The sequence below is a fragment of the Pleuronectes platessa genome, chromosome 9 (assembly GCF_947347685.1).
Source record: "Pleuronectes platessa chromosome 9, fPlePla1.1, whole genome shotgun sequence".
In the NCBI taxonomy this organism is placed as follows: domain Eukaryota; kingdom Metazoa; phylum Chordata; class Actinopteri; order Pleuronectiformes; family Pleuronectidae; genus Pleuronectes; species Pleuronectes platessa.
In genome coordinates this window covers 24,547,479-24,575,373 of record NC_070634.1, presented here as the reverse complement: position 1 = coordinate 24,575,373, position 27,895 = coordinate 24,547,479, and the positions used below count along the sequence as shown (strand labels likewise).

Genomic DNA, 27,895 nt, shown 5'->3' with positions numbered 1-27,895 from the left:
GTCATATTTAATACTTTTGATAATATTGTTAATATAGATTTTGCTGTAATTACAAATTTTTTGGTGGAAATATGTGATTTTCCGTTTTTTACAAATAACATTTTCTAATTCATCTTCTTATACATGTAACTTTTCTCAGGACGAGGGGAAATGATCCAGTATTTCACAAAAATGCAAAGATAAGAGAAGAAACAATTTATAGAAATTAGCAAACAAGTACAACAATTCAAATACCAGTATAATATCAGTCACAGAGGATCAAGGAACTTTTACCTGTGATACTTAGAACAAAATGTTTATAAAATACAATGTTAATAAAAATGATCATGGCACTAAATGTAGTCCTCAGTAATAAAGTGAAGTTTGAACTAGATACAGTCAGATGTGGCTGTAGTTATGCTTCATCCTGACTTGGACCTTCTCTGTCCCTGTCAGCTGCTTGTGGACCACATCCTTCCTGTGGGATCCAGACGCTGGAACCAGAGAGACAGACACAGTATTTACAAACTTTTATCATATTCTCTGTAAATATCACAGATGAAAAACACTAGGTTGGAATTGTTATTTTATCAAATGCGTATTTAGTGATATTCCTGAGCATCTCCTGTGATAGGATTTTGTAAGTGAAGAAGACTCCCACCTTTCCCCTCGACACACTCGTCCCTGTGTCTTGCCTTCCATGCCTTCAGTTTGCAGTCCTGCGAGCAGAAGGAAACCTTGTGGCAGCTGAAACAAGACGTCAGCTTCACGGACGCAGAGCGACCGCAGTCATAACAGAACTTAAACAAGGGTTTCCTGGAAAAGAGATTCACACATATAGAGTTGGAAACAGGCTCAGGAAAGTTATTTTTAATGACCATTTTGTTAGAAAAAGAAATGGGACAATATAAACATGCTTCATCGATGTGTACCTCTGTTTTTCTGCATTGTGTCTTCGACCTTCACGTCTGAGGGGGGGCTTATTGGAGGAACTGGTCCCAGGCTCTGTGTACACAAACCTCTCTATGTTACTGTTTCCTGTTAGTTCACATTAACACATTGTGTTATATACAGCTGAACTTCAAAAACATCATGATAGCACCCTGACCATTTAGTGTGAGCTGCTGCTCTCTCTCTAGAGCCTCCCTCTCCCTCTGGACAGCGGCCTCTCTCAGCAGATTTCCCATCATGCTCAGGATCTGGTGCCGTTTGTTGAACGTCTCCCTCTCCCGATGTGTCAAAGTGAGATAGGGAGTGTGGGCAATACGCCCGTCCTGGACAGGAACATTAAACCAGAGACAGATGTTCAGATTCAGACATAAGTTTTAGAAACATAAAAAGTCATCAGGGCTTGTTTACTTCATCCAGTTTGTTGACAGAGTGTCAGAGAAGAGGTGCTTCAGCTCCATCAGCGACACAAAAATATGGATATTTGTCGATTTGATATTGTACATTAAAACAGCAGAACTCACTACAGCCTCAACAAGTACAGACACACTGGATCAGCACCACTGACACAAAATAAACATCAACATAATCACAAAAGTAGGACTAATGCAGAAGTTATTGTATTGAGGTGTATTAGACTGCACAAAACACAATATAGTGGTGACTCTGTTTTCTGCCATGCAAACATTTGAATCGTCTACACAGTGTTCTTACAGAAGGGGGCGTTACCTGGTTAAAGGAGTTGTATGCAAAGTCCACTGCGGTTCCCTCGACGCCACCGACCATAACCGGCATCAGGAAGTCAGCACCAGCCTTAACCAACATGTCGAGCTGCGTCAGACACACACACACACACACACACACACACACACACACACAGGACTGAATGACTCAACACAGCTTAGTGTTCAGTGATCTGTGTTTTCAGATGTAACTTGTGAAACTGAGTCTCACTTTCTCAATGAAATATATTCATATTGGAAAACAGGTGTGAAGATAAACACAGACTCAAAAGTAAAGAACCACAAATATTTAGAGATGCCGGACAAACATCACCGTACCAAAGTTCATTCAGCTGCTAAATGTACATTTTTAAAACAACTGTATGCACTTGTTGGTGTAGGGCAGCCATTCACAGACTTAAGAAGGCCGCGTCCCAATTTGAAAACTGAAAAATGTGTGCGGCCGCCCCACACCTTTAATCACAACTATATGATCCACACACAGGACTAATATCATACATATCACATAGGGTATTGTTAAAAATATGTTCTTACTGTTTGTATAACAGGGCACGACAACGATATCCGCGAGAAGACAAACACATTTGAGGCGTAACCACATATACATAAAGCGTTTCAGTGCAAATACAACAACACCTGCAGTATAGGTCAAATAAAAAAGGAACAATGTGGAATTTAAACCTCATGTCTTTGTTTCGTAACCTGTGATGATAACATTTTTTTGAATCAATCATAAATGTTTGGTGTTATTAAACTCTTACTAACAAATCTGAAACTTGTTTATCTATTTCTTTCCTGATGACCTCTCACGGCCCACCAGGGCGCCGAGGCCCACACTTTGGGAATGACTGTAGCGGATACCATTTTGTGTGTTTGTGTGTTTTTGTGTTACCAGTTGGAGTCTGTCGTCACCCCAGTGGTAGTTGATGTTGGAGACAGCACAGAGGGCGCTGCCCACCTCGCGGCCCAGAGGGAGGTTAGGATCTGCACCTCCTCTCAACAGCTCCTTCACAGCCTAACAACAGTCAAAGACAGTGTGAAGTACAGTGTGTGTGTGTGTGTGTGTGTGTGTGTGTGTGTGTGTGTGTATGTGTGTGTGGTATCCACCTGTTCATTGCCACTTGCTATAGCCAGAGAGAGAGGGGAGTGTCCACTCCAGAGGAGGTGTGTGCTGGCTCGGTGTGAGAGCAGAAGGGCCACGACCTCACCGGCATCCTGAGAAAACACAATCCAACACACAGGTTCTTTATAAATGGACCATGAACGTACTGTGAGTAGACTGTGTGATATTTGTGATCTGCCTCACACTAAACCTCCTGCTGCTCTTATCTTATGGAGAGGCAACAGCAAAGTTGTGTTTTATTATTGACAACATGCTGCAGACCTGATCCGTCTGTGTGTCATGTTAGTGAAGTGTAGTTGTGCGTTTGTGCACACACAGTACTGACCTGGGAGTCACTGACTCTCTGACAGGCCACATGCAGAGCTGTTCTGCCTCCTCCACTAAGACGTGGCTGCTCGTCAGTGCTCAGTGTTTCCTGAGACTTCTGGAAAGTCCGAAAAGAACAATAATGAAAAAAAAAATCTCCTGAGCTCATCAATCAGCTTCAATAAACTCTTTTAAGAGGCCTGACCGGAGACACGCACCTTATCTGGTTCAAAGACGTGGTCCTGGTCACACGCCTGTGCGTCCGGGTCGGTGATGGCACAGAGCAGCATCTCTGTGATCTGGAGACCTGCTCCCCCCGGCAGGGCTGCAGCCACGTGCAGCGGATAAAACCCTTTCCTCTACAATGAGGAGGAGAGGTCGAGGGGTCTTTGTTTAATCCTTGTGCCATCACACAAATGCCTATTCTCTTTGGCTCAACTTGCCATAAATAAACACTTCCTTCAGAGGAGGTGAACTATGAATTCCCTACCTCAGGTGGAAGGGGAATGTCAGTTCGAGCTCCACGGAGCAGAAGCCTCCGGACGCCGTCGGTGTCGGACGCCATGATTGCTAAGAAGAGGACAGGCATGGGCACCCGGGACAGGTTGGGGTCAGCTCCCCGCTCCAGCAGAATCTTCAGGGTTTCCAATCGAGCATCGTTTCTGCTCAGACGGACACACAACATATAAAACTCACACATGGACACACGCAAAGTATCATCGGAACAGAACAACGCAGAGGAAGAGAGAGAACTGACTCAATTGACATGGCAGCCATTTTGTGTGCAGTCTCCTGTGTGTCCTGGAGGGTCGTGCTGCTGACGGAGGAGGAGGAGTCATCCTGCAACAAACACACAAGATGACGACTGGTTACTCCAGTAGGTTTGTTAGTTTGTATGTGTCTCTGTTTGTTCGTGAAGCAAGATTCCATTAAAACTACAAGATGGATTAACCATGACACTGGATGGAATGTTGATCCACCACAGGGAGTGTGAATAAGACATTGGTAACATTGACATTTTCACTGATTTCTGAAGTAATTCATGGATCTTGGTGAAAAATAAGCAGGAACACGTAGAAGACTAGAACACCTCAACTTCTTCTTCACTGTTGTTTGACTCATTACTGCCGTGATGAGAGATGTGGTCGGTTGGTTCTTCTGCCGTCCTGAAAAGAAACCACAACAAATCAATTCACACATCAAATGAAACTGAAAACAAATATATAAAGGCAACATTTTCATGACTATTATCATTTTTGCTTTCTCTTAATTATTATCCAAAAAGAAATGGAATATATTAATATACAGTTCCTGCAGAATAATGTGTCAGAGCAGTGTTAACAGCGACACTCCTACCAGTGTGAGTGCTGGCTCAGGGTTGTGTTAGAGGTCTGGGGTCTGTTGTGAAGCACGGGCGGGTCCCTGGTGAAGTCCACTTGGCTGATCTGGGAACTGCTCCCACATTTAGATGGATTCTTTAAAACCTGATGACACATCGGACAATGCAAAGAGTTTTGTTTCAGTTTGTTTTCAGTGCAAAATCCAAATATGAACTAGAGATTATGAGAAAACAGGAAAAGTGAACTTGGGGGGGAAATGGTCACATCGGATTTGACATTATGTTAAAGTTGTTACCTGGGTTTGAGGAGATTCCAACATGGTGGTGTTCAGAGAGTGAGACGGGTAGAAGAGGACATGACACACGGCGAGGGCGGACATCCCTTCACAGTTCAGCTTGTCTATATCAACACCTCTATTCAACAACAGGTGCATCACATCATGGCGGTTGTTTATCTGTCAGACACAAAGAACAGTAGTGAGGGACACTTTGAATTTTACGCCAACAAATATCACCAAAGTTACAGAGAACAAGAACAGACGATCTGTATGGAGGACCATACATGACTTAAGTATAAATAAATAAATAAATAAATGTAGAAAATAAATACAGAAATAAATAAATAAATAAAAAAGGAAATAAATTAATTAATACAGGAATAATTTTTTTTATATGTTAATAGCATCCTGCATGAGACTGCGGTTGGGTTCAACATTCTCATTAGCATAAGGACACTGAAACCGTAAAATAAATAAATCAGGGAATAAATAAATGTGCAAATATATTTAAGACATTTATTTAGACATTTCTGTTGTTATTAACGTATTTATTTATTTATTTCTGTATTAATTAATTTATTTCCCTTTTTATTTATTTATTTATTTCTGTATTTATTTATACATTTATTTATTTATTATTTATTTATACTTAAGTCATGTATGGTCCTCCATTGATCTGGGTGAGGAGAGGGAAAGAGAAGCAGAAACATTCTCCCTGTCCCAAGTCAGTGTCCCAACTGATTTTGAAGCTACTATTCTAAGTTGCATAGAGTTGATTAAACAAACAAAAGGCTAAACAATGAATAGAGTCTTACTGTGGCGGCGATCAGTGCAGTGTTGTCCTGTGAATCTGCTACATCAGGGTAAACCGTACGCCCTTGGAGGATCTGAGTAACAGCCGGTAACTCCCCCCGGGAAGCGTGCCGGATCAGCTGCTCGGAGGACACCTCCAGAATCCCCTTGGGACCGAAACCTTCTCTGTTCATGGAGAGAACGGCGGCCACGTCCCAGCACACGTGTTCAGCCTGTCGTCTGAGAAGCACACATGGAAACCTACATGTTAGACACTGGCAGTCATGTTTGCAATCACTTCTGCAAGATGAGTGGCTCCTAACAGCACTTTTTATGTCATAACACATGTCTGACCTGTGTTTGTGTATGTTCTCCCGCAGGCGGGCCTGTAATGGCAAATCGGCGTATGGGTCTCGTTTATAGCCGAGGTACGGATTCATCTCCGGCTCCCACAGCTCGCCGAAGAATTGCTGATCCAGGTTTTTCCTCCGGCGCGGGGGCAGAGGCAGAAGATCTCCGTTGGTGCAGAACCTCTCGATGCCGGGGGGGTAGATACAGTCCTCATCCACGAGCAGCAGGTCTCTGTCTGCTTGAGTCTGATGAGAACAGGTGATCAGTTCATCTGCTTTCAATTAAATCACAAATCTCATGTAAATATTCATCGTAGAAGAAGTTTACCTTCGGGAAATCGAGAATGGGCGGCTGATGAAGACGAGAGACAAGCACAGGGGTCATTTCAGAATCGTTTTTGTAATTGTATAAATATTTGAACACAAAAACACAAATCTACGGTCAGATGAGGGGTTTTACAACTTCCAGCCTGGACCCTGACATTGTTTTAAAATCAGTAAAACTTGATTCTTACAGCCAAATACTTCATGCAGATGTTTTAGCGGTAACTCAGTACCTGGGTCAGGGAATCTGGAGCGGCAGCTGGGTCCATGTAGGCAGCATATTCAGGGAAGTTCTTGAGACTGAAGCCCTCCTCTAGAGGGGAGCAGAACCTCAGGAGGAGCGGCCCGACCCACAGTCCCACATTCTGACAACCATCGGAATAAGTCACCACCCCAGGACCCAGCCTGTGGTCCATGTGGAACAAACCCTGAGGGGGGGGGGAGAGGGGATTTACTCTTCACTGGTATTTCAATCCACAATATCATCATCCACGCAAACCAGTTTACCTGAAACGTGGCTCCATTAAGAAACACTTGGTGTCCATATCCTTCCCGTCTGTTGAGGTAGAACTTGCCAGTGAACTTCTGTCCCATTGGCCAGCAGTACTGACCGTCCCCATGTCTGTAGTCTTTGTAGTAAGAGCCCTCGTGGTACTACACAGAGGAGCAGACAGCTTCAATACTGCAGGAGGCCGCTAAAGTGTACTGTTCTTGTATATAATTGAATATATTTTATTATACTTACTAGTGTCATGTGTTATACTAGATTAAGATGACCTCACTGAAAACCAATCACAAGTTACCCAGCAGTATAACAAGTCATCAAGTAGTGGAAAGTACAAGGAGCATTTACAGGTATTGTACTTTGAGGTACTTGTACTTAACTTGATTCATGTTACCACATTTTACTTTATAAGTTTTAACCTTTAACCCTAACCCTAACCCTATTTACGGGTATTGTACTTAGGCACAACTTTGAGGTACTTGTACTTCACTTGAGTAATTCATGCTACTCCACTACATTTTATCTTTTATGTTTTAACCTTTAATACACATCTGTATATTTATAAATAATACAATTTTAACTCCCTGGTCAGAGTCATTGGAGACTTGATTAAAAACAATGGAGTCTCCTCCTGCACCTGAATATTTACATGATAAATATAAAGTTAAACATCTCTTACCTCTCCGTTGACAAAGGTGTATTTTCCTCTTCCGTGTTTCAACCCGTCCATAAACTGTCCCACGTATCTGGACCCGTCGCTTCCCTCCTGGACACCGGGGACAAGCCGCCCCTGTTCCCCGGGGGCAGCTGCTTGGTGGCCGGCTCTGTGTCCTCCTGACCCCGGCTTCTCACCTCCACGTCCAGCTGCTCCTCCTCCTCCTCCTCCCCCGGCTCCTCCGGCTCCTCCTGCCGCCTGGGGATCACCTTTCCTGGTCCTCGACAACATTTCAACCGGAGCGAGTCTCTGGACACAACTCGGCGGAGTCACTCACCGATTCAACCGAGGGAATTCACCGGTGAACCGTTAAAGTTTCGAGGAGGAAAAAGTTTCCATCTTCTCGATCTGATTTGTTTTCTAACGGTTAAAGTCTCCCGCTGGTGGTCATGGAAACCCCTTTCGCGCATGCGCCCATATAACTTCTTATTCAAATTTTAAATAACTCAAAATGTATCACCAATTTCAATATAACAGAAGGAGAAGATAAAACACAGGACTAATAATAGACCAACACAAAGTGGAGACATAACACATATATTATATTATAATATGTCATTACATTGCATATTGCAATTTGAAACTGTTCCACTGTTTGCATTTTGCATTTCACCTTTTTTCCTTTACTTTTTATATCTTATATCTTTTATGTTTTATATATTTTATTTTATATATTGTTTTTCTTATGTGTGTTGTATTTATTGTGTTTTTATGTTCGTTGTATGCACCAATAACCAGAGCAAATTCCAGGTAGGTGTAAACCTACTAGCCAATAAATACCTTATGATTCTGATTCTGAAATAGGAGTTATGATGATAATGTAGTACCTCAAAGTAAAAATGTTGAATATGGCCAAAAAAGTCACTAAATGCAAAATGGCAGGCTTTCCTGTTGCGTTTTTCACGTTGCCCCTTGAGACTTTATTGTTTGTCTGGTCATGATACACGTGGGCTACGATTTTTGTGCAGATCGTTCAAAGGGAAACCTAGAGGCTGCGTTCCAGGGGGCGCTGTTGAGCCATTTTGCCACGCCCATTTAGAATTACTCCACAATACGTACATTTTCACCACCTTCTAATTTTCTGCAAACTTTGGTAAGAATGTGAGCAGATTGAAGCTCTCAAAAAGCCAATCTATTTGCCTGTAAAAATAAATAATCTTTACAATTTCAATAGGGCCTCCCACTGTATGTTGTTTTATATTATATAAATAATCAAACTATGCTTCTGCTTTACTGACTGTCCAAAGAAGAGGAAAGAGAGAGTAAGTCACCTTGTTAAAGGTGAGTGCTCCTCCATGTAGGATCACTGGAGCATGACCAGCCTGTGTGTGTGTTACCTGACACTGATTCCTGACTCTTAATTCTCTGTAATTCTCCCTTTGTTAATATGGGATGACAATTTTTAATCACAGCTTCACCAGAGACGTGTCAGAACATAAAGATATTTCTTCTTGCAAAGTGCCGTTAGTTCTTCAGTTCTTTATTACTTCATGTATTTATAACTTTAGGCAACATTATTGGTTCTGCAGCATTGAAAAACAGCATATTCCTGAGACCCGAATTCAACAACCCTTTTTTTAAATGGAAATTAGCCGGAAAAGCTTCAAGGAGTCAGGGGGGGGGAAAGGAAATAAACTCACACACCAGTTTAGACCAACAACGTGCATGAGCTCTGATTGCATATTTGTAAAGAGGTGTCAATGTGTTTTTTTAATGCTTTACACACTTAAATGCATCATATTCTATTCTATAAAAACACTGAAGTCAGAGCAGCGACTCAACATTATAATATAGAAACATGCAAAGCTACAGAAATTATTTTTAACTCCATCTCAGAGCAAAAAGAAGATTAACTGAAACTCTGACTCGTTTTGAACAACTTCATCCTTTTATTAGTCAGTCATTCAAAACAACAACATAAAGATTCTATGTTAAAGACACTCTTGAAAATTATATTAAGTGTTTATAAACAGCAGCGACTGAAAAGGTCAAAGGTCAACAACTCAGTGCTTACGTACAGTATTTACATCAGCTTCATGCTTCACTCCTCCAAAATCATTCTGTTTCTGAGAGTTGCTCTTTAACATGAAACATTACAGGCAGGTTTACTAAAGGACAAAGGCAAAACACAGAGAGGCGAGTTAGACCATCTTCAAAAGTTCTCGGTAGGAAGAGAAAAAGTCAATTTTAATAAGACCAATGTGCACATGGCTGAGTTTCAAAGTCAGACCATATCCTTCTGGCCAAAGGTTTTCGATTGAGAATCTGTTCCACACCTGTTGTTAATGTGCACGTGGTTTTTAAACGAGTATGGAAACATAAAGATGAGTATAAAGGTAAATTCCCTTCAGCCTTCCATTCAGGAAGTAGATTTGAGTGCAGTGTGCAGAGAGACAGGAAATGCAGGAAGATGAGGGGAGGGGGGGGGAGCAGACTTCTCAGGCGTTGCTCCGTTCATCTACTGTGAAGGTCTCCACGGGGCGTTTGCTCAGGGCCTTGATGTCCTCCAGGAGACCGGTGGGGGTCAAAATGTGGGAGGACCCTGGAATCAAAGGATAAAGAAATATTAGACTCAATCAGTGTGTTCATGTGGAAAGACTAAGAAAATACGTGTCACTAAAATCATAACCAACCAGCAGCCAAACTAATTTAGCACAAGGTGTCAAATTCAAAAAATACACAAATACTTAATTGTCCAGGAAGAGGCAGTTTAACACCTAATCTATGTAATGAACACACTCACCTATGATGACCTCGCAGGATTTGACGGACTGGGTGACCTCGTAGGCAGAACGCATCTCTGAGAAGCTCATTCCCCCGATAATGAAGATGATGAGGCGGGAGCCAGTCCGCCGCTCTTCCTGAGAGATGGTTTTGTGCTGACGGGCGCTGAGGGGCATTTAGAAATATTAAAACTGCCGGCTGAATGTTCAAATTATGGGGCAAAAAAACATAAATATGCATCCTGGCAAGAAAGAAAATGGGAGAACTATCCCTGGATACTGAACATAGACCTGGAAACAGCAAACTATCACCAAAAACACCACATCACGAAACAGGAGATGAATACAGTCGAACAAATGACCACTAGAGGGCGCTAGATTATAGCACTATGACTGTCAAATGTGTCCCCGGGATTGTTTTGTCAGATGAAAGTGAGAAAAGGGCTTTCCTGATCCATAAGTAATTGGGATCAAATATAAAAAAGTCTGATCAGAGCATCTCTCGCAGAGAAACTAACTGACCTAGTTCTCGTGCGATGACTCATACACAACCCACCTGACAGCTCCGGAGCCGTTCCAGGCAGCAGGAGACTCGGACTGGTGGGGCCACTCTCTGGTGTCCAGCTTGTTCTCCACAGCATCCTGAAAAGTGAAGGACCATTAACTTATCCATCATCTGCAGAAGTTAATCCCCACAGAGACAAAAATCGGCTTGAGCTATGATTTAGTTTGACATTTTGTGAGGTATCTTTCTTTCTAACCAGCAATTTAAAAACAAGTTTCAATCCTGGATTTTTATCTGACGGTCCTGAAACTTTCCTTCTGCTTGAGTTTGACCTTTTCTTTTTCCCCAACATAAAACCTGTAGTTTGTGAACACTACTTAAAACCTTACATTTCCAGTGAATAGAGCTAAATAGCAGGGAAACAAGTGTGATTTTGTCGTCAGTAGTTCGTCAGTAGTATGTGAACAAACAACTTAACATGGAGAGAAACAATCTGATGTCTCAGAAACTTTCCCTCTAGGCTCCCGCTCATCAAAGACTAGTCTGTTTCCTGCTGCAGGAGGAAACTGGTCCCTGCAGTGAACAGTAAACCTTGTTGTATTCACCTCTTTTACAGAAAACATATAATGCTTCAACGCTATAGGCACTTAGGAATCAGTAGAGGGAGTTGATGAAACAAAGGGACGCTCCCCAGGGGTCAACACTCAAATCCCACAGGGGGACTGGGGTAGCATAGTGACCTAGAGCGAGCTGCATGTGTATCATGTAAGACGTCTTTTACCTTTACACCCTGCATCCTTTAAATCACCACCTCCTACATGTACCCAAACCTTGAAGTTATGCCGTTTAAATTATTCTCATACCTAAAGTCAGGCCTTAGTTTTGACATGCTGACACCTGACTGAATATAAGAATAAATTGTATAGTAAAATAATCCCCCCTCACTGACCTCCATCACATCTTTTATGACAGGGGTCCATCTGGAGAGGTTGTACGTCTCATCCTGGGAACGATCGCGCCTGGATGGTCTGCGAGCGAAGAGACTCGGCTGGAAACAAAAATACGTACGCCAAACAATAAGCGGGATTCAGAGACCGACGAGAGAATTGAATAGACGAACAGAACGAGAACAGGATGACACGCAAGATAAAGAACTCGTCCACGATCGGTTTCTCTTCTCGTCTGTTCCACTTACCGATGTGATGATGGGGACTCCCAGTTCTTTCCAGTTCAGGATAAATTCTCGTTCATCCTCGATCTTGACGTGTTGGATGAGTTTGTTCAAGTTCTCTTCTGTCGTTCCTGTTTACACACAAACAAACAAACAATCAAACAATCAGGGTCTTAGTGTCTAATAATATATAAAAATGTACGACTACAAAGCAAGGGACTACTTTACAGACGAAAAGAGAGCAATCTGCTGAGGGTAGAGGAAGGTCGTACCATTTTGGCTGAAGATGTAGAGCAGCACGGCTCTGACCTTCTCGTGGGTGCTGTACGGGTGGAGCAGCACCGGCAGCAGGGTCCTCATTTGATCTTTCACCTTCACCCCTTCCACGTCCGCTCCCACAGCGAGGTCCTACACAGAGCCAAAACACGTTTCATCTTTCAGTAAGGCTGGGAATACTGGGAATGACCAGTAACCACAATCCCACTCTTTTCCTTTAAGACACATTTTAGGAGCCAATTTAGAGTTAAATGTCAAACTCCCACTCACTAAACAACAGTCCACCCACTGACTCACTCCATCAGGGTTGAGTGGCAAAAATGTTTGGCACTTTTTACCCCCCAACAAAACAAAAACAGGAGCACGGACAGACCTGTTCCGCTTTGCAGAGTTTCTCCACGTTGTTCGAGTATTGTTGCATACAGTCCTCGGCCAACTGCAGGTGAACGGCTTGCTATGAATTCAAAAACAATGTGGGAGAGACAGTGTGACTCTTGTAATTTGTATACATGTTATTATTGGAGTTTCAAGGATTTCCCATAATAAAAAGGTATATATCATATAATTATGATTATGACTTTCCATTTAGTTTTGCTGCCACAACATGCTTTAGTTAAACACACATGAAAACAGGGCTTTGCAACTCCACACCCAACCACAACGTGATGAGCTTTAATTTATTATATTTGTCCTTAAACCTGTTGCATCCAATAATCAAGTCCTAGAAGTCTAATCAAGCTGAACAGATAACTTTAAGGTAAGAGTAAATGCTTTTTAAGTAGAGTGATGCTTCATACCTCAGTCATCTTTTTACGGAACGCAGGCATCTTCTTCATCATCTGGGCCAAGTTGCTAATTGAGATCTGGAGAGAAAATCTAATCAAATGTCTGTTCAGGTATTTTAAGTCAAGTGTGAAGCTCAGAGTTCCAATAGACCGAGAAAAACCTGTACCTTCCCATCCGGCTGTTTCTTGCTTGCAGCTATTTCCTTTACCATCTTGGGGATTTTTCTATCGTGAGAGAAACACAGGGTCAGGGTCGACGTGAGGAAGAAAGGAACAGGACACCTCCACCAATCAGATGCTGCTCACACTTACTCGGAGACCTCAGCGATGTGCTTGTGCCTCAGCTTCACCCAGAGCATGTCGTCCTCATTCAGCAGGGCCTGCTTCTCCGAGCCATCTTTGGACTTGAACCTGGCCACAAAAACCACCGGATAATTGGTTTCAACTAGAAATGTTATAATCTGAAAGACGTATTGACTGACAAGAGGAGCATATTCTGCACATGTGAATATGGAGAATTCCAGGGAGAAAAGCTTGTATCACTTGTAGGAGTCGTTGGTGACGTTGATGAGGTCGTAGGCCATGGCCTGGTAGGTCAGCTCGTGTAGGATGGGGCTGACGGGGTCAAAACCTCTTTCCACTATCAGCAGCTGGGCCTGAGTCTTTCCCTGGTGATAGGGGAAAATACACAACAAGAAACATCAATTATATTGTTATGCTTATTCCTTGCTTTCTGTGAGAATGTTGCCACCAAGCAACAACATTTTCACTTTTAAATATCTGAGGAAGGACAACACTTCTTTAAGGTTTAACTGTTAAACCACTGAGGGAGAAAAAAACACTGTATCTCCGGTTTCTCATTTACTCCCTGGTCTAAGACCTTGTTTACACTGCCAACATTCCTGACTCCGCAGGAGTCTCACCTTTTTCTTGCTGTTGTCGTCCAGCTCGTAGTGTCTGGCCAGCTTGTTGTCCACCAGCTCTGCGAGAGTCTTGGCATTCTCCATGTTGCTGTCTCTAGAAATGATATCAACAGTTTTTACATTATTCGTCATTGGTTAAAATAGGTTTAACTGATGCAATGTTACTCTGCCTTCTGGGGAAGCCAAGCATATCAGGTAAAAACACATTTGATATTTGATGTGATCAATTCTTTATCTAGTAACGTGCAACCTGAGCCCTCGCCTGAGCCTCTATTACAGTACGATAACACATCCTGATATCAGTCACAAGGTTCTCTCCTGAGCTGTGATTTAGTGGCTGAGGTGTGTTCTAAGCTGAGAAACCAAATCTCCTCTGACATACTTCTTGTATCTGATTCCTGGATACTCGTCCAACGTGGCACAGAGAGAGACGAGCTGGTCAGCCATGGTCTCCAGGGTTTTCTTTTTGTCCTGGCTGTTGGGACTGTAGATGCTTTGGAACGCTCCCGGATTATCACATGTGAACACCTGAAAAAAATGTTTACTTATTATTATCGATTCATTATTTAAACAATCTAAACACAATCAAATAATAAAGCAGACTGTGGAACTTTTCAATCTCGTGAAATTTTTGCTGGCTTCTGATCTAAATCTCTAAATATTTGAAGAAATAAATAAGAACTGTTTTATACTTTGTAAAGATCTCAAAAACATTTGGAACTAGTTGCTGTTCTCGAGCCACTATAATAAAAACATAGCAAAATCATTACATCACAGCTTGAAGCAGCCAACACCCACAAAGATTCACACAGAACGCTGCAAAAATCCTTCTCTCAATGACAAAGCATAAAGCATCCAAATAAGGGGAGTTACCACAACAAAATACATAAAAAGACACAAAGGATGAAAACAAGCGTTCACCACTCACTTGTGCCTCTTGCGGCATGAAGGAAATGTTGATTTCCTTACAGACTCGGATGTACTTTCCACAGTAAAGCTTCATATTGTTGAACAGGTCATCAGGACAGTCTGTCGGACACAGAAACATCACAAACATTGAGCTGAAGTCAGTTTATGTGTCATTTTCTCAGTTATGTTGCTGCTATAGTAGATAGGAGTTGATATTTGTTTGTTACTCACAGTCAGTGAAATAAACGTAAGCTGCTTTATACTTGGGTTTGGTTTTGAAGTCCGCAATGAAGGCATCCACACACTGGAAGTAGGAAAGAGAAGGTATAATGAAACTAGGAAAGAAACATCATCATAAAGGAAATCAATGTAGAGAAATTAAAACTGGAATCCAAAGGCAAAGTGACCATTACAGGGTTATAATATCAAACCTTAGCAGTGGGTGGCATGAAGTAGATGGCCTTCATTTCTGGAACAGGCTCCCTGATTCTGTACAGGTCCTCCACAACTATATATTTGAAACAAGATATTTAGTTTAACAGCAGTGACGGGGAAATCCACATACCGACTAAATAATAAACAAAGTGTTTCACTAACTTGTGATTTTTTCTGACATCAGGTCGGACATTTTGCAGCATGACGAGAGGAGCTTGGTGGTGAAAGGGTCCAGAATCAAAATCTATGAAAACGATAAAGGGTTACACTGAACTATAACTGAAAGGTTATGGAGCAAGACATTCAAAGTTCTGGAACTTTGCAGAAATACAGACATTACAATTCTCATTTCGGGAATCTGTGCGCAACTGGAATCAATCACAAAAAGTTTATGTATTACATTTTTGGTTCAGATGCAGGAATTTGTTCCACTTTATTTAACATAGAGATTTTCACTCATTTCCCAGGGAATAATTCATAGATCTAGATGGAAACTAAATCTGGCATATTTTGAAGGGACTGATTTCTGATCAGCGTGTGGCATTCGGTGCGGCTTGGTTGAATTGAAGGAGACTGTTTGGCCTTTGGCGGCGGTGTGCCCTTTACTGAGTGCCATTGTAGTTGGATCTAGAGCGTGGAGGTCGTCTTTCATTTTGATTTAGGAAGTGAGGGCTGTCTTACCTTCCATATATCAGACTTTCTGCTGTCAGCTATAATCGTTTCCTTTATTCCTGTAAGAGACACAGAACATGACTCATGAAAAAACAACATGACTCAAACCGAGATGGAAAAATTCATGTGTTCAGTCAATCTTTTAAAATCACTTCTTAAAACACATATTATATATTACGTTCCCAGCCTTTTATTAGATAGCATTACATTTCCCAAGCTGCACTTTGTTTTGTCATCGTTTGTGCTTTCTAACAGGTTTCTCACACACACACACACACACACGCACACGCGCACACGCACCACACATACAGTGTTCTTAAGTGTTCTTCTATTTACTGTTCTAAATGATGGTGTTTTAATAAAACCCAGAAACACTCCACTACAGCCCCCCGTCACAACCGAGCCATGAAGCTATGGACGGAACCAAGGCTAGAAAACCGAGGTCCGAGCTCAGTGATCATTGATTCTTCTTCTTCTGATGTGTTTGTGGATGGGATCACTGGTTTTAACCTTTTAAGGAGGCAGTGTGAAATTCGCCTATATGCCTGTCTGAAGAACTGAAACTGAAAGAATAAGGACATTCAAACACACGCACAAACGCCCCCCCCCCCCGATCAGAAGTGACAAATACAGACACACACAGAGTGAAACAGAGGGCCATACACAAAAGACTACCAAACCAAATGTCGTCGCATCGCAGGAGGTTAAAGGAGTTGACCCTGCTGACAGATCGTTGCTCTCTACATGTTTATGCTGTAGTAGCCTCACTTCACCCCAACGCCACCGGAAACAACACAACCTGGTGTCAGTGTGTGTCGGTGTGTCAGCGACACACGGAGACGTGCAAGGCGGGGCCCCGGGCGACTACAGCGGGGCCACAACAGGAGGACGTGTCGGTGTCACGACAGGACGGTGTTCATTGTGTATTCTGTTGTTATCACTTCGCTTCACGTACACACACACACATTTGTAACACTTCCGTTGTGAAACACAACAAGATCTGAAGCTGACGTTCACTGTGAGAAACGTCCAATGAAATAACACGCACTCACTTTCAAACCCTTAGCGTTATAATAACACAATGTTTAACGCTGCTTCCCCTCAACGTCACAAAGTCTTTCGTTAGACGTGAACTTACTTTTCCAAACTGTTTTCTTCAGCCCGTGATCCGAAACCGCCGCCATCTTTCTTTTCCTCCTCTTCCTGTACCCTGTGTCCTCCTCTTCTGACGTCATCCGCGTCATCAAGTGTGCGATGGAGCGTTGCAGTTTTTTGACTCACAACCGAATAAAACAATGAAAAAAAGTTCATACATTAATTAATGAATACAATATAAATTAGTACAAAAATAACAATAAATGCATTATCAGTAAAATACATACATTAATATACTCAAAGTTTATGGACAAAAAAATAACTAAATGAAATAACGTTTTTTGTCCTCCATGATTTAACCAAACACAAAAAAAACACAGGTAAATTTTGTAAAAATAAATCTAATAGGTGTATTAGGTATTTTCACTTTTAATATCTGACGGTTGGATAGTTATTAAGAGTTTTGGATTTTACTTTAAAAAAAAAAAGTTCAGTAGTTTCTTGGGTAATTTTACGATTTAACGATGTTAAGAGTTACACAAAATCACTCATCTGTCAACATGAAATAAGTGAACAATAAAATAAGGAAAAAGTATAAATATCACATAAGTAAAAAATAAATTATACTTAGTCATTGTCTTGAGATATATGTTCAGAAGTTCCGCTTGTGTTTTTACTTTGTGAGCTATGTCCACATCTCATGATTTTGATTTCCAATCTTCTAACTTTTCATATTCATAGTAATTTATCTTCAATTATGTGATTCTAGCTTTATATTGGACTGATTTATTATATAACATATATCAAATGTTCTTGTATAGTGTGGTTTTATGTATTTTTCTGTTTTTATTAGTTCCACAGAGGTGACCAGTGCCCCGTGTACTAAAGCATCTTTACCACCTTTACCACATTTTGCTTCTTCTGTCTGACGTTACACTTTTTACAGTTTTGTTATGATCCAGCACTTGCAGAAGTGTTTTAAAGTGAAATCACTACCCCCTGTTTGTCCTCAGGCTCTGTCTTATATGTTCTGGATTTCAGTAAAATATCCCTGTTCCTTCTTCCCTGGGAGGAATTAGCTTCTATTTCTATTATTCCTGTGAACACATCAGTGTGACAGGGTGTGTTTTGAAGCCTCTAGCCAGGGGAACTCCTGACCCCCTCTTCATGTCACTCTTCTTTTTCTTTGACTACATCCTTGAATATAGAATAACATGCCCATAGCTGTAGGTGGTTCCTTCTCATGCTATTCAACCTGCACCTGACCGCCAAGGTACATCTCTCTGCTCCTCTACGATTGGACATTTCCAACCAGTGGGAGGAGCCAGATGCGGGTATGTCCACCTAGACAAGAAAAGGTCAAACAGAAAAGAGTGAAGCAAAACAGAAAATCCAAGAGAAGCTACGACCTGAGAAGGTGAAAGTGTTTCCAGATACAGACGTGAAGAATGGGCGTCATGAAGTGGCTGACCATTTTGGTCTCGTTAGGCATATGCTCACAGGTAATGAAACTTTATTTATTTATTCATTTAAAATTGAAAAGACACTGACATTTTGTGAGGAGAAGTGAAGAAGGCAACGCAATTAAAGAATCACATGGAAAGTTTTTAACTTGTTCGTAATAACTTGGATTGTATAATTAAATCTATTTTCTTTTCTGTATTTGCAGGCTGTGACAGCATCAGGTACTGTTTTGCTCTTTCAACATTAATTCCACTCTTAAATATCTTATCACTGTCATATATGAGGAAGAACAATCTCACAACTGTATTATCAGTGGTGGAGGAAATATATTTGACTTAAAATTACAAATACATAGACAGAAATGTACTCAAGTAAAAGTAAAAGTACCACATACATTTTTCAGAGTTTGAGGTTGATAAGTACAATTTCCATTTCTTTCATGTCTCTCTTCAGGCGTCCAGCTGTCCGTGTTCTCAGTAACATCCAAGACTGCGATTCTCAGATGGACCCGGGTCTCGGGAGCGAGTTCGTACAAGATCCTGGTCGCCACCAAAAGTTCACCCAGCAGCATCATCGCTTTCTCCACGTTTGGTCCAAACACTGTGATGGGCTCCATCAACTCTCTGTCCCCAAACGTCAACTATGTCTTCACTTTCCAGGCTCAGGACCAAAATCAGCAAATACTGGGCAACGCATCAGTCGAGTCATCAACAGGTGAGAAGAGACACAGCTGATAGATAGATAGATAGATAGATAGATAGATAGATAGATAGATAGATAGATAGATAGATAGACAGATAGATAGATAGATAGATAGACAGATAGATAGATAGACAGATAGATAGATAGATAGATAGACAGATAGATAGATAGACAGCTAGACAGCTAGACAGATAGATAGATAGATAGATAGATAGATAGATAGATAGATAGATAGATAGATAGACAGATAGATAGATAGATAGATAGACAGATAGATAGATAGACAGCTAGACAGCTAGACAGATAGATAGATAGATAGATAGATAGATAGATAGATAGATAGATGGATGGATGGATGGATGGATGGATAGATGGATGGATGGATGGATGGATGGATGGATAGATAGATAGATGGATAGATGGATAGATAGATAGATAGATAGATAGATAGATAGATAGATAGACCGACAGACAGACAGACAGACAGATAGATGGATAGATAGATAGATAGATAGATAGATAGATAGATAGATAGATAGATAGATAGATAGATAGATAGATAGACCGACAGACAGACAGACAGACAGACAGACAGACAGACAGATAGATAGACAGATAGATAGATAGATAGATAGATAAATAGATAGATAGATAGACAGATAGATAAATAGATAGATAGATAGATAGATAGGTAGATAGATAGATAGATAGATAGATAGATAGATAGATAGATAGATAGATAGATAGGTAGATGGATAGAGATATAGATAGATGGATAGATAGATAGATGGTAGATAGATAGATAGACAGATAGATAAATAGATAGATAGATAGACAGATAGATAAATAGATAGATAGATAGATAGATAGATAGATAGATAGATAGATAGATGGATAGAGATATAGATAGATGGATAGATAGATAGATGGTAGATAGATAGATAGACAGACAGACAGACAGACGGACATCTAGTAGAATATATACATTTTTTTAATATCTATTGTGCTGTTGTGTCTGTGTCTTACTACATTTTGAAAACCCTTTTTGTTTTATTCCCTTTTAGCCCCTGAGAGGATGGAACCCATCCACACAGTGAAGCCGAAGGACAGCAGGACGTTGATGGTGGACTTCAGCCCGAGCACCGGCGCCACTCAGTACGTCGTACGTGTCGAGACGTCCAGTGGCTTCTTCAGAGAGGACACGGTGTCCCCCCCCCCCGCCGAGATCCAGTCCCTCACTCCGTACACCGAGTACACGCTCAGCATCATGGCAGTGAACGCAGGAGGCAGCAGCCAGCCGTCTCTGCCTGTGACTGCAAAGACAGGTGTGATGTGGATGTTTAGTTTTGTAATTTTACTTTCCACTGCTTGAATAACCACAGTTCAGACATGAATTCAGTTAAATATCACCTCAGGGCGAATTTGTGTGAAGAAACGAGTCAGACATTCACTGAGCGACACCGGACCCTTTTGTGATCGCTCCTCGTGCCCCCATAGTCGTCAACTGATCCTTCCCATTGTCCCCCCCCCCCCCCCCCCCGCATGTCCATTACTGTGAGTGATTGATACTCGCATCATCCTCAGGCACATACACTCTCGGTGTGTGTGAAAAATCCAGATTTGTCTAAGTGAAGAAATGCCCCAGCAACCCTCAGGGTCTGTGGTAACTGCACCTGACCCCTGTGAGACAGACACACAAAGAGATGACCTCATCACGAGCACGAAGGTGTCACCTCTCACCCCCCCCCCCTGCCTCCTCCAGGGGAACATCGGATCCTCGTGAGCTGTAAAGAAGGATTTCAACAGTTTCACCATTTGTTTGCTCACTGTTTGATTGTCCTTCACAAAAAAATCACTTGGGAATTTTTTCCGAAACGTTCTTCTTCACCTGGTCTCAAAACCTAATACTAATTAAGTTGTAGTATTAATCACTTATCCATTAACAAGTGGTTTTATTTGCAAAAACAAAGACAAAACTTTAATGACGTCAACTTCGTGTTACAGAAGCAGAAACAGCTTGAAAGGAAAGACCAGATAATCTGCAGAACAGATGTAACTTTAATGTGTCAGATTCAATTTTATTATATCATAGATTCAAATTCTTACACATTAAAATGATAAAGGAAAAGGGAAATAATTTGTATTGCACAACAACAGGGCTATTCTACATGATTCACATAAGATATAAAAGCATCATGACAATACAAAAATAAGCATTTAGAGAGAAATTCAAAACAATTCCATAGATAATTAAAAAATAAACAAATAAAATAACAAACATATTAACAAAAGAAATGGTGATGTATGATAAATAAGTAATTATTTGATCTAAAAACAGGCTTTTCAGTCACAAGATATAAAACCGTAAAACAAAGGACTAAGCACCAATTAAAGGCAAAAAACATCTAAAGGTATTTTTATTAAACAGATGGTGGATGTAATTTATTCAGATCTTATTGACGGTTGTAGGGATTTGTGTACAATAACCAGGCTATATGTATGTACTCATATTCTGCCTTTAATGGAACACGCGTGGCCTGTAAATAGCAGCTCAGACTTCATCTCCTAAGACATCTCACAAATGTGAACTTTGTCAATCTCTCCTCTCCTCCACAGTTTTGCCTCCTCCTCAGCCCTCCGCCTCCTCCCTCAGCAACGACAGCATCACTGTGTCCTGGGCTCCGGTGGCTCAAGCCGCCCAGTACACCCTGTCCGTGTACAAGTTTAATTCAAGCACCAGCATGAAGTACAACACCTCCAGCACCAATCTGACCATCTCGGACCTGGAGGCCGGCTCGCTCTACGTCACCAGGGTTTACGCCTGGGACATCGAGGGCCGCAAGGGAGACGGCAGCTTGTACATCAACCAGACAACACGTGAGGAGGCACTGACAGTTCACTGATAAGTGTTTGTTATAATGAGGAAGAACACCTCCAACATGTGTATTAGCTGACATAAGAAAATATGCTACGCAGCTGTATGATGACTTCAATATTATCCTCAAGGAGAGATGTGAAGTTTTCATCATTAAATTAATTATCAATGACTAACATTGTATTTAAACCAATTGCACTAGTGTCTAGATGCACAGTGGTATGACATATCTACATGTTTTAACTGGCTCAGTGTGTGAACCTGTGTATTCTTACAGCATCACTGTCTTATGTCCTTCAACAGGATCTCCCACCCCCTCTGCTGTCAACATCTCCGTGGGGATGGGTAGCGGTGTGGCCGAGCTCTCTGTGTCCTGGGAGGTCGGTCCGGAGGTCCACGGACCTGTAGAGTATCTGGTGACGAGCGACCAGAACCTCACGTGTAACTCCACATCCAGCTCCTGCATCCTGTCTCCAGTGAGCTGTGGACAGGTTCACACCATCCAGGTCACCGCCTCCAACGAGGGCGGGTCCAGAACCCTGTCCCAGCCCGAGGTCTTCATCACCTGTGAGCAGCAGAGTCACTTTGAGTCAGATCCACACAGTTGGATTTGGACTTTGGCACAACACAGAAGTCAGATCAGTCGGGAGATGACAAGAGACAATAGACACAATACAAATAGATTCAGTTTCTACAAAGGTCATATTAGTGTTAAGATCTAGTCTGTTTGGACTCCTGGCACAACTGAGTAGGAAGGCAGCTGTGTACAAAACAAGTCCAAGTTTAATCACAATACAAGGGCCTAACTGTCCCTTTATGTTCAATCAAGCTGCACAAAATTGAACACATTCATAGATATAATTCCCTTTAATATACCTGAATCTTTTCATCAAGATTCATGGTTTGTTCCCTGGCAAATTGTTGAAATTTGAAAAGAAACTTTCATTTCATAACTTCACTATAATGTTAATCACCAGGACCCAAACCAAAATGTCATCACTTCTTTCCTGAGCCGTACCACAATCCTTCCACTAAGTTTTGTAATAATATGTCCAAAAGCTTTTGTGTAATCTTGTTCAAAATCCAACCAACCAACCAACCAACAAACAGACTATTAATTAATTAATTAATTAATTAATTAAAGCTATAATAGATATTTTGATCACATGCATCAGACTAAATGTAGAAATGTCCCAGTAATCCACAGTTTGTGATTAAAGGGAGAAATGACAAACATTCTGTGAACATACATCCTTATTTTTATGTTGAAGATAAGATAAGATAAGATAAACCTTTATTGATCCCACTTCAGGAAGCAGCAGACAAGCCAAGTATAAAACATACAAATCTAGACCATTGAGATCTTCTTGAGTAAAGACACAAAAACACAAACAGACACTTAGAGGAAACTGTAAAAGCCCTGATGGAGACTGACCTCCGTTCTGTCCTGTGCTCTCAGTCCCCTGCCCACCGGAGGCTCTGGCCCTGGAGGAGGTGACTGACGGAAACTGCTCTCTGACCTGGAACACGGTGCCTCACGCTGACGGCTACATGGCCTTCATCAAGAGAGGCGAGGGTGGGGAAGAGATCTGCAACACCAGCAGCAGCAACTGCACCTTCCACTGCCAGTGTGGCTACACCTACCTGGTGTCTGTGCTCGCCTTCAACCAGGCCGGCACCAGTCCTCCAGGAGACAGATTCAACTACACCACCTGTAAGTAGCAGCAGAGATCACATGTCTTCATCTTCATCATATGTTTCATGTGTGTTTACCTGCAAATCCCCTGTGTCCTTCAGTGCCCTGTTGTCCAGAGGGTGTGTCCATCTCTGCGGTGAGCACAGACACTCTGGAGATCATGTGGACGGCTTCTCGGGGGGCGGAGATGTACCAGACCCGGGCCGCGGACAGTTCAGAGGTCATCCTGTGCAACGACACGGCGCCGGTGTGCGCCCTCTCCGACCTCCACTGTGACCGGGCCTACAGCGTGGTGGTGACCCCCTGCAACGACATCAGAGGCTGCAACCGTGGATGCAAAGCTCACACCAAAGACACAGGTGGAGAACGTCCAGCAAACTCCCAGTTACAATTTAAACTATAAGTTACAGAATCAGAATCAGAATCAGAAAGTATTTATTGCCAAGTAGGTTTACACCCACAAGGAATTTGCTCTGGTTATTGGTGCAAACAATGAACATAGAAACATAAAAACATAAAAACACAATAAATACAACACACATAAGAAAAGCAATAAAAAGAAACAATATATATTTACTCACTATTTACTTCTTATTTACTCCCTTTTTCTAATATTTATACAAAGTAACATTTATTTAGACATAAACATATCTAAATAAAATATATGTAATAGATAAAAGATATAAAAAGTGAAGTAAAAAGTGAAATGCAAGATGCAAGACATTGCAATATGCAATGTAATGCAGTATAATATAATATAATATAATGTGCGTAAAATCAGTAAATCAGTAAATTTCTTTGTTTTATCACAAACATTACAATACACATAGTTTAAGACCTTATATAACAAGACAATACAAAGCACAACATATTTACTTTTCCTCCTCCTCTCCTTCCCCCCCACCCCCCCACCAGCTCCCTGCATGCCCATGAACACGATGCTGAACGTGAAGAACTCCTCCTGCGTGGGTGTCAGCTGGACAGCGAACAACAGAGCCGTCAATTACACCGTCAGCGCGGTGGGAGTCGACGGAGCACGCACCTGCACCACCACAGGAAGCAGCTGCGACCTCGGTGACCTTCCCTGTGGCTGCACATTTGAAGTCAGTGTCATCGCACACGGCGTCGCAGGGCGGAGTTTACCCAGCTACTCTGAAACCCTGGAGACAGGTGAGAGGTCTGATTTATACAGTTACTGCACAATACGGATTCTCAGATCAGTTTGATGTGAGAATTAATAGAAAATACATGTTATGTGCTGTGGTCAACAGTTTATGACCATGCACATCCAGTAGGAGGGACCCCAAATACAAAGATATTATCTGTACATTGATATTAATGTGCTTTGAAGTCTTTTTATAGTGTTTGGATATTTGTACCCCCTGTGTTTGTGTAAACAAAGGACTTTGTTTAAGCTCAACATGTATAATAACACTAATCTTCATCCCTGTTGATGTTTCCTGATGTTATGAGGTTCTATGAGATCATTAATAAAAAGCATATATTCATATTTATCACTTTCTTATTTCTCTCTGCTCTCCTTCTTTAAAGTTGTTTGTATCTTATGTAAAATGGCCTCACTTCTCGTTACTCTTTATGATTTATACATATATTTGTTCTGAAGCAGATTCAGACACAGAGTTACACCCTCTTCATCATCATCATCCTCCACCTTCCTCTTCTTCTTCTTCTGTTACAGAACCGTGCTGCCCGGTGAACCTGACGGTGGCCCAGGTGACCCAGGCCATGACCAACGTCTCCTGGTCTCAGGCCAAAGGGGCTCAGTCCTTCATCAGCTCTCTGACCTCGCCGCGAGGCCACGCCCGCTGCCACACACAGGACCCGCACTGCCTCATGGGATGCATCACCTGCGGCACCAACTACACCGTCACCATGGAGGCGTTCAGCCACAGCGGGCGCCAGGCCAAGTGCACCTATCAGGGCTTCTCGTCCAGTGAGTGAGGAGGTTCTCGACCAATGAGAAGCAGAGACACACAGATTTAAATCATTTCAAACAGGATATTCGTGTCAGGTGTTCACTGACATCCTGTTTGAGACAACAAGGCCTCAACAGACCAGGGACTTCCTCTCTCTCTCTCTCTCTCTCTCTCTCCCTGTCCCACAGGTGCGTGCTGTCCATCAGGGGTCAGGCTCTACAGGACGGCAGGGAACTCCATGCGCTTGTACTGGCGCAGCTCAGGCAGCAGCCACAGCCACCAGGCCGAGATGGTGGGAGGCAGCAACAACTACACCTGCTCTGCATCACCCGGGGAGAGCAGCTGTGATGTTGGCAACGTCCAGTGTGGAGACGTGTACCACGTGGTGGTGGCTCCGCTCGCACCAGGGGGCAGCAGAGTGCTGTTCTGCGCTCAGAGAATTTACTCAGGTAGGAGGCTCACAGTGACGTCACGTGACGAGACACACGTTTGCACCTTTTTAAGTTTTTAAGTAAGATTTTTTTTTATCTCATGTCAAGCATCAACACACAACTGGAAAGTTTTAGTTTAATTGACTTAATAGGCAATTATTACATAACAACAATTATAACAGTTAAAACTTATAATGACAGCAGTAAAGAGAATTTGACAGTAATGAACCTTTAATATTATTAATATAGAAGTAAGGATAAAACATTTGTTCTGACTTGCTGTTGTTGTCTCTTGTAGTAACTTGCTCAGACAACAACATCGGCACAGGTGAGTACTTTAATATTTTGAACTTTAATTGTTTTGAGGTTTACATCACAATATTATGCTTTTTGTTTCTAATACCACTTCAATCTGTGCAGTGCTTTACAGAGGGAAGAGAAGTGTGGACTAGCACATGGTGAGTCCATATCAAAATACTCTTCCTCTTATGAGAAATGGAAACATGCAGGAAATGATAACAGTTGTTGACTGAAGTTAATACTTGACATTTTTCTGAGCATCTTAAAAAACAAAAACAATAAAGGTCAAATATTGTCTAATATATATAATGTAACATTGCAGCAGACTTGAAGCAATATTTGTTGTTTTGTCTTTACAGCCTCGACACGCAGACATCTCACCTTCTTCTTCTTCCTCCTCCTCTTCCTCCAGCGTCATCCTCGCTCATCCTGATGGCGCCAGGCTGAAAAATAAATAGAAGAACAACTGTTTTTCCAGATAAACATTTATAATCTGTTCTTCAAGATACAAAGTGATGATGAACTGAATGTAACAACAGAAGTACACTTTAATGTGTGCGGTGAAAGAAAGTTGACAAAAGAGAAACAAACTTATCCACAAAGAAACAAAACTAAATTTGCATTCTGTCCTGATGAAGCTGTGACAGGTCGATTTTATCCCAAATAAATGATCTAACTGAACAGTAACATTTTCTCAACTGACATTTTGAATCTGCTATAAAACTGGGGGCCCTTTTTTAAAGAAGTATTAATTTGAGAATTGACCAAATTGAAATAAACATTTTAGCTACAACCCTAAGTTAGAAACCTCCTGACGACCGGTGACAGGATGAATCAAACATGTGTCTCTGTGGTTGTTTAACCCTGATGCATGTTTCTACTAATAAAATAATTCCCAGCATCAAGTGTGTGTTTTGTGGTTTATTTTGCACGTGGACATAAATTTGATGAAATGAGAAACAAGAGCTGAATTCAGTCACAGTGTTTATTAATGGGATTCTTGCATATTTGGTTTGTTTTTTATTTCCGGACTTTGAAGGGAAAGTTAGATAATAAATCTGAAGGATCAAGGCCTGTCCACACTTACTAGCTAGTTGTTCAAGTATTAAATATATCTGTAATTTAGCCTTTCACACGTCTTCTGTCTGCAGCAGCAAGTTAGCGCCACATCCCAATTGTGATGATTCTTACTGTAAAATAATATAATGAATCTGATGAGACGCCTCCTCTCACTTTCCCATTCATTTGAAGTTGTTGAGGTACATACTGTGAAGATTCCCTCGATTCCCGTGTGTCTTTGAGTGTGTGTTGTCACAACCCGACTTGTGCGTCAGAACAAATAACGGGAAAGGACACAACATGGATAAAGGAGAACATTTATTTAGAGCAAAACTAACAATCCATCAAGTATGGGATGTGTTAGATATCACAATATTGAATCAGTCAGGTCATCTTATCTCTTGTCTATACATTGAACCAACCCCACTCAATCTATTCATCTTTCCATCCACTCATCCATCCATTCATGCATTCCCCTTAAAGATCTTATCCACACAGACCAGTCCCTGACCAAACTGGAATTCACACTGAGAAC

General features: G+C 41.6%; 3 protein-coding genes across 3 annotated transcripts; 1 reads left to right on the top strand and 2 right to left on the bottom strand.

Annotated features, from left to right (window-relative positions):
* Nucleotides 1-378: 378 nt before the first annotated feature.
* On the bottom strand, nt 379-8,437 carry ankmy1 (ankyrin repeat and MYND domain containing 1). Its single transcript, XM_053431490.1, has 20 exons — nt 8,388-8,437; nt 7,367-7,511; nt 6,690-6,836; nt 6,416-6,610; nt 5,863-6,104; nt 5,532-5,748; nt 4,735-4,893; nt 4,456-4,583; nt 4,190-4,265; nt 3,857-3,939; nt 3,590-3,761; nt 3,300-3,458; nt 3,119-3,208; nt 2,778-2,885; nt 2,563-2,685; nt 1,657-1,758; nt 1,088-1,253; nt 912-1,017; nt 641-795; nt 379-473 (listed from the first exon to the last, which is right to left on the bottom strand). Exons 1-20 carry the CDS (start codon nt 8,435-8,437, stop codon nt 379-381), a joined length of 2,718 nt encoding a protein of 905 aa, XP_053287465.1.
* An 831-nt stretch (nt 8,438-9,268) lies between these two features.
* Nucleotides 9,269-17,035, bottom strand: stxbp3 (syntaxin binding protein 3). The gene is made up of 19 exons (XM_053430939.1): nt 16,940-17,035; nt 15,811-15,860; nt 15,292-15,373; nt 15,126-15,202; nt 14,926-14,998; nt 14,714-14,814; nt 14,168-14,313; nt 13,786-13,879; nt 13,406-13,530; nt 13,175-13,273; nt 13,030-13,087; nt 12,875-12,940; nt 12,451-12,531; nt 12,074-12,209; nt 11,826-11,932; nt 11,580-11,678; nt 10,682-10,767; nt 10,146-10,291; nt 9,269-9,944 (listed from the first exon to the last, which is right to left on the bottom strand). The coding sequence occupies exons 1-19, from the start codon at nt 16,983-16,985 to the stop codon at nt 9,841-9,843; spliced, it is 1,776 nt and encodes a 591-aa protein (XP_053286914.1). The 5' UTR covers nt 16,986-17,035; the 3' UTR covers nt 9,269-9,840.
* Nucleotides 16,612-27,198, top strand: LOC128448339 (fibronectin type III domain-containing protein 7). Its single transcript, XM_053430938.1, has 15 exons — nt 16,612-16,819; nt 18,105-18,398; nt 18,566-18,581; nt 18,814-19,074; nt 20,127-20,387; nt 21,679-21,939; nt 22,241-22,504; nt 23,397-23,651; nt 23,735-23,992; nt 24,549-24,803; nt 25,333-25,587; nt 25,759-26,019; nt 26,300-26,329; nt 26,422-26,459; nt 26,661-27,198. The coding sequence occupies exons 2-14, from the start codon at nt 18,345-18,347 to the stop codon at nt 26,451-26,453; spliced, it is 2,463 nt and encodes an 820-aa protein (XP_053286913.1). The 5' UTR covers nt 16,612-16,819; nt 18,105-18,344; the 3' UTR covers nt 26,454-26,459; nt 26,661-27,198.
* Nucleotides 27,199-27,895: the final 697 nt, after the last annotated feature.